This window comes from Lutzomyia longipalpis, chromosome 1, assembly GCF_024334085.1.
Source record: "Lutzomyia longipalpis isolate SR_M1_2022 chromosome 1, ASM2433408v1".
In the NCBI taxonomy this organism is placed as follows: Eukaryota; Metazoa; Arthropoda; class Insecta; order Diptera; family Psychodidae; genus Lutzomyia; species Lutzomyia longipalpis.
Window position 1 is genome coordinate 31721837 of NC_074707.1, and position 7067 is coordinate 31728903.

Sequence of the window (7067 nt, forward strand, 5' to 3'; positions counted from 1 at the left end):
TGCATCCGGGATGCCGTTGTGTTGCAGATCTCTCTTATGGGGTATCCTCCTTCTCAGGTTCAATAATCAACTCGAATTTCTCCACTTCAGCACATTCTTCGTTGAACGAAGTATAAAATTCCTCGAGCTCTTCAAGCTGTAAAAAAAGGCAAAAGATTAATTTTCAATGAATTTTCCATTTTGTAAAAGAAAACTTACTTGCTTCTGATCCTTCTTGCTGACGGTTGTCTTTGATTTGTACTTTTTCCGGCCTTCCTTGGTGCCCTTTTTCTTAACTGGAGCCTCTTCTGCGGCGTCCAGTTCATCTTCACTCTCAATTGCCTTGGTCTTCTTTGGACGGGAGTAATTTCGACGGGGTTCTTCGGGTTCCTGGCTTAGAAAGAGATTCTCCGGAAGGGAGGTTTCTTTAACTGGAGACTTCGATGTGGATGGCACTGGTTCCTGAGCCACAGCACGCTGTGGTCTCTCCTTGCGAAGTTCAACAGTTGGGCGAGGAGGCTTCTTTGCCGGTACGAGTTTCCGCACACGTTCACGTTCCTTCTCAAGTGCCTCCTCATCGTGCTTTTTTGCAACTTCCATATTCACCTCAATTGGGGCATCTGAATCGAAGCCAAAGTAATTTTCAATGGTGTAGTTTGTGTCCTGCTCTGCCTCTGAATTTGATTTCACATTGTATGTTTTGTCCCATTGAGCAGGAGATGCTGCAGCTTGAGGTACTTTAGGGCTTGGTTTGGGCTTCCGTGGAGTAGCTTTGACGATCATATCACTGGAATATGTGGGCAGAAAGCCCTTTCCGGAATGTTTAATGTGAGACGTTGTTGGAAGATGAATAGATTCGTCATTTCGCCAAGGTTGTGGCTCTGCAATTGCACGCGTATCCTCATTGTTTCCTGGAAGACTTTGCTGTGGTGGGTCATTTTCTGGTTCTACAGGAAAGTCCTGTGCTGTGTCATTGTCATCATCCTGAACTGACTCATCTTGAGAGCTGAGTACGCCGATTCCGGACACTATTGGAGACATTTGCTTCTCAATATTGTTGTTCTTCAATATATTTGTGGAATCCTTGAAGGGTGTGGATGATTGCATGAGAGATTGCTTCAGAAGCTCCTTCCCCTTGATCTTCTCCAAAATATGAGCCGGAATTGATTTCAATTTATCAGCCCTCTGCACTGCAGCAGACTTCTTCTTCTGCATCTTCTTCAAATCCTTACTATCCCACATTTTGGGTTTCTTCAACTTCTTCACATTGTGCTTTGCAACAAGAACCTTTCTCTTCTTCTTTTTCTTCTTCTCATTCCCATTTTGACTCAATTCAAACGAATAGACATCCATATCTGATGCACCAGCATTCTGCTCATCCTCCACAATTAGCTGCTCCATTGGAACGTTGGATGGCTTTGCATCGACAATCTTGTAGATTGGCTTCTTCTCACCACTTGTATTTGAGGATTTGGACGCATTCCTGCTATTCTCAAAGTTTTCCTTGTCCGATAAATCTGCCTCATCTTGACTCATTTCTTTCTCCTGTGGAGGTTCTTCTTCAATACGAACTTGTTTCTTTTGCTTAGCAGCAGTTGCTTTCAATTTTCCCTGATTTCTCTTGGCAATCTTCCCGATTTTAGCAGTTTGGGATGTTTCATTGTCAATCTTCTCATTTTTTGATGTCTTCGTGTCTTCTTCCTTTGTCTCCTTTGTCTCTTTACCCTTTTTCCTTGTTTTCGGTGCCGAATCTTCCGTTTTTACACCCGTTGCAGCCTTCTTCTTTGTCTTAGGAGGCGATTTAACAAGATTATTCGCCAGTGCTGCCTTCCTTTTTGGTCTTCCAGAAGGTTCTTCCTCCTTCGACTCAACAACTTCATTATTTTCCGTTTCTTTCACTTTTCTTGTCTTCCTACTTGGTCCTGGTTTTTGAGAATCATTCTCCTCCTTCATTTCCCTCTTGACGGCTTTCTTTCGTGTTTTTGGCGCGGAAACCTCCGGAATTGGTTCCTCCGCTGCCTTCCTTCGCCTTGATCGTTTGGGAGGTTCCACCGAAGCGGCAGCTTTCGTCACAGTTGCAGCAGTCTTACTTCTCGTCTTAACACCAGACTTTCTTGCCTCAATCTTCTTCTTATTCCTTATATTCCTCTCCGTAATTGCACGCACACCATCTTCTTGAGCTTCCGATTCTATCGAGACAGTCGTAGCGACCCTGGATTTCTTCTGTGTATCCGTCTGTGCAGACTTTCCCTGTCCGCGGGTTCTCTTTGCCACAGCATCGCTAGGAACAAGTCTAACTTGCTCTGTTAGAACTTCCGCAATCTTTACTTTCCGAGGCAACTTTATCTTCAGGGCCTTTGCGGGGGCAGCAGATTTCCCGGACTTTGTTACTCCACCCGCACGAACCGCATTTTTACTGCGTGTTCCCACCATAATCACCACAAGAATTTCCCTAAATGATTAAATTATTATTTCAATAAAAAGCAATTTTGTAAATCCACAAATTTTGAGGTTAGCTTCCATTGAAATCAATTTTTTCGGGATTTGAGTAGATTTTTCATTAAACTTTCTTACCTTTGACAGAATTTTCTTCATTTAGCATGTAATCGAATAAATTTTCACGACTTTTCTGCACTTTTAACGTAAAATTAAACAGTAAAAACCAAAAATGAACAGAAATTGTACTGAATAGCCGCCAAATTGTGACGTCATAGAAATTCTGGAAAGTTCAGAAATTTCCAAAATCTATGGGAAGTATTGGAATTCATTAGTCACCAAAAAATAGCAGTAGTGGCTTTAGGGCGCCAAATTCAAAAACTAGTCAAAAAAGCATGAAAATTATATGGGGGCGCTACTAATGGGGATTCTGGGGGGGGAAATGAATATCGTGGGTGGGAATCGCCTGATGCCAGGAGCTTTTATACCAACTCAAACGAACATTAATAAATAACAAAGCAGCATAAAATAGCAGTCATATTTTTATTTTTAAGATTTCCATTCCACATTACATAAATTCAGCATAACATCTTTTATTTTTCTCTTCAAACTATATTTTATAATAAATCCTAAATGGGATAAACTATTTTCATATCTCCCCGTTATTATCGCTCTCTCTTTAAGTCTTTGTAGATCTACTTAAGATTTCTACAATCACAGAAATACAAAATCATTTATTTTAGCAGATTATTGGTGATAAAAGGATTCTTTTTTTTACAATAAAATTGAATAGAATTAAACAAAAAAAAAGGATATGAAAGAGAAAACATTGTTGTGGTAACAAAGGCAGAGAAAAAAGAAATTTTGTTTAAAGAGAAACTACAAAGTTTGGCAAAAGCCAGCTGAATAATAGTCAAGGATTTACTTTCCTCTTGAATGACTGCAACAAACTATCGAAACTCTCATGCCCATAGCTGGGACGTGCAGCAGCAAGAACCGGAACACCCACATCCATTGGTGGCATGTAGTAATCTCTCGATCCGTAGAAACTTGGAGCCATATTGTCTGCAAAGATAGCAAAAAAGAATCTCAATAAAACTCTTCTTCTTCTTCGCAGGAAGAGAACATCAAAACATACCCAAGTCCGAATAGGAAGCCCGACAGAAGGCTCTCCTTCCGCCGAAACTGATATCATAGTGAGATAAGTTGGGGTTCTTTGAACCACTATCTATAGCATTGTATGCATCTCGTGCTCTCTCAAAAGTCACAAATCCATACCTCATTCTGCAAAAAAACGGGGCATTTTGGGGAGAAAATTCATCGGGTCACAGGGATGCTTAATCTCACCTGGTTATTTCTTTATAATGCAACGTGACTTTCGTAATTGGTCCATAGGACAGGAACTTCCTCTTGAGATCATCTTTCGTGAGTTCCTCTTCGAGTTTTCCCACATACACGATGCGTCTCTCTTCTGTGAAAAATAAAAAAGAAAAGGTATTTTTATTTATATTTCAAGTCCTTAATTTAATCTTCCTGTAAAATATCGCACCTGGTGAAGTTTTCCGCGGATTCCTCGATCTCTTCTGGTAGGACATGTGCCTATCTCGCGATCGAGATCTCCGTTCAAGTGAATGCGATCTTCGATCATACGAACGCGATCGCGTATCTCTCGATCGTGAGCGCGTATTTCTCGATCGTGAACGTGTCCTCCGTAGATTCGGTGTTGGTGATCGACTACTCCCCGAAGGACTTCTGTACGATCGCCTAATTTTTCGTGATCGCGATCTTGATCGATAGTGTCGCGTACGATGGTGACTTACTCTGCCGTAGGATGATTTCTCTGAGGATGCAGATGATGAGGAAGATGAAGATGAAGATGACGACGATGACGATGAGGAGGAGGAGGAATCTGTCGAAGATGAGCGTCTTCGGGTTTTAATGGGGTTGGCAATGGGAGAGAAATTGCCCTGAAATTCCGTCTGAATGGACACCGTGACCATTGTGGGGCGAATTCGATCCTTTCGCAGGTGCATTATCACCTTATCCTCTCCGTGTTCACTCACGGATGCATCATTTGCCCCCTCAGGCTTATCCGGTGATGCCCCATTTGGTGGTGAGACTGCACACCGTGGCGATACAATTCCCGAAGCATTTCCCGGATTGCGCTTCTTCAGCATCATATCCTGAATGCTAAACAGGAGAGAATTGCTCGAAATGGGTGTTGCTTTGATGATATTTTCTGGGATTTTGGATAAGAGGGAGGATTTATGCAGGAGATTCGTGTCAGACTCTAGCTTCGGGGGAATACTCACTTCCGTATTGCACCCCATTGAAACAATTACAATTTCCTCATATTCACTCGAAAGGTGCTTATCCTTTGCACCCTGTGAGTCTGTTAGGGGGGATTTTGCAGCATCCTCCTGCAAACGCATCCCAGTCATTTCTGCTAAAGGTAAAATTGGCATTATGGAAGCACTTTTAGCCTTCACCTCCTCATCGAGCATTTTGAGAGCTTTAGCGCGTTTCCTTTCACGTATCCGCAGAGCCTTCTCCTTTGCCACAAGGATGGGATCACGATAAGGAATATTCGGTTTGGATTCGGGAATTGGGTCTTTTCGAATAAATCTCAGCGGGTTTGTTGGCTGTTTTTGCACAACTTCAGCAGATTTTTCAATTCTTTCGCTAAGGGGTTTCAACAAACTTTCTCCCTTGCCTTGTTTCCGTCCACTTTCACCTTTCCGGTTGTCTTCCGTCTCCACAACAACTTCCTTCCCCACGTACGTCATCATATCACCATTTCCCATTCTCCAGGAACGATCCACAGCCCGCTGGGGTTTCTCCTTCAATATTTCGAGAACATTGCGATGGCATTTGTCTTTCGGTGCAACTTTTGGCGCCATTCCGGTGGTTATACCATTCCGGGACGTGCAGTAGTCATGATCATCCATTTGTTTTTGCTTCTGAGCGGAATTGTGGATTTCCTTGCGTTTCTTATTTGCCATGGGAATAGGATTGGCAGCTAAAAATTTCATTTTCATCGAACTCAAATCATTCTTCCCACGAGTCTGTTTTGGCTTCTCTCCAGCAGTTTTCGTGGTAGATTTTGCTGCAGTCCCTGCGGGGCACCACGTTGGATCCTTCTGTATCCGAGACTTTGTTGACACAACATCCACATTGTCCTCACTGTCTGAATCCGCTTTTTTGCGGCGTTGATGATTCTTTCTCGTGGGTCTTTTAACTTTCCTCACATCTTTTAACTTCTCCTTCTTGCGCTCCTTCTCCAATTCTGCCCGCACCAGACTGAGATCCTTCCCTCGGCTCTGTTTTGTTTTCTTTGCTGTCTTCACTTTATCCGCATCCGCGTGAAGCCATTCGAGGAGATTGAAATCATCTGCCTTGTCACTGAGAGATGCATCCAAATTGCCATCGATATTGATGTCATCCAGGCTAATGCTCAAATTGATGTCATCCGGAAAATCAAATGTTGGTGAGGCAGGAAGGGAGAAGGACTTCTTGTGAGTTCTCTTCGACGGGGTAGTGAGATTCCCCACAAGATCTCGTTCAATACGTTCATTTTCCTCCTGAATCGAATTATTTACTTGAGCCAAGATATTCATGACCTCCACATTGGGATCCTCTTCCTCGACATAATCCACACAAATTTCTTCTCGTTCTAGCGAATCAAAATCAAAGTCTGGATCTACTGATACTACTTCCACTTCAATTATCTGATCCTCCATCTCACAGACGGTTTCGGTAATCTGTAAAAAAAAATGCGTTTCTAGTTAATACGCGTTTGCCTCCTTATCTCCAATCTCAGCGCGTGGATTAACAGAAGACTCTTTTAGATATCCCTTGAGTACTTTTTATTTTCATCCACACCATCCACAAGCACACACTTGCCAAGATAAGATTTCCCGGAAAACGTTTGAGGTTATGTAAGGACCGTAATCCCCTTGCAAATCTCCTTCAGCAAAAGTCTTTATTCACGTTTGAAAGGTAATCAGAGCAAGTAAATGACTTGCCAAAATATTCTTTATAGTTTTCTCTCTGAAAACAATGCTTGAAAAGAGAGTTGAAAGAGATCCCAGGATGTGAACCACACGCTTCCGGATGAATCCACCCCCACCGCACCCCAAAGAGTAATTTAAGGCACAAAGAAAAAAACGTGAGGAAGAGTCAAAATCCCGAAAGAGACACTAAAATATTCGCCACTGTGGTGTTTTATGTAAGATGAGAAATAAAAATAGAAATTATCAGTGAGAAATTCTTCTTACCCACACGGCGCTCTCAAAAGCGAAAGTTAAAACGTGTCCTCTACTTCTTGTCTTAATTCAAGCACTTCCGTGCAGTTTTTATCAAGCAATTTCTACTTCAAATCACTCTGTAATTCAGAAAAGAACTTTTCCGCACTGCAAATGATTTAAATTCACACTATTTTCTCATTATTTTCTCAAAAATATTTTTATTTCTCAAAATCACATGGTAGAACTTCTTGGAAAGTCTATTGGAACTTCCCTTGGAAAGCATTGGAAAGTCACAGTAATCATTCCAATTTCCAAGCACTCTTTATATTTTACTGAAACCAAAATAAATGTGATTTTGAGGGAAAAAACAAAGAATGGTAAAAATTGAGGATTTACCAGGAAATT

At 41.8% G+C, this 7067-nt stretch overlaps 4 protein-coding genes across 6 annotated transcripts in view; all 4 read right to left on the reverse strand.

Annotated features, from left to right (window-relative positions):
* LOC129786110 (replication factor C subunit 4) overlaps window positions 1–7067 on the reverse strand; it is a 635780-nt gene that overhangs the window by 347677 nt on the left and 281036 nt on the right. The window lies entirely within an intron of this gene.
* Window positions 1–7067, reverse strand: part of LOC129785980 (extended synaptotagmin-2) — a 633447-nt gene that overhangs the window by 347677 nt on the left and 278703 nt on the right. The window lies entirely within an intron of this gene.
* LOC129785995 (protein kinase C-like) overlaps window positions 1–7067 on the reverse strand; it is a 501513-nt gene that overhangs the window by 347677 nt on the left and 146769 nt on the right. The window lies entirely within an intron of this gene.
* Window positions 35–6916, reverse strand: LOC129787941 (serine/arginine repetitive matrix protein 2-like). Its single transcript, XM_055823855.1, has 7 exons — window positions 6693–6916; window positions 3965–6176; window positions 3763–3886; window positions 3554–3699; window positions 3330–3480; window positions 199–2431; window positions 35–136 (listed from the first exon to the last, which is right to left on the reverse strand). The coding sequence occupies exons 2-7, from the start codon at window positions 6153–6155 to the stop codon at window positions 35–37; spliced, it is 4947 nt and encodes a 1648-aa protein (XP_055679830.1). The 5' UTR covers window positions 6156–6176; window positions 6693–6916.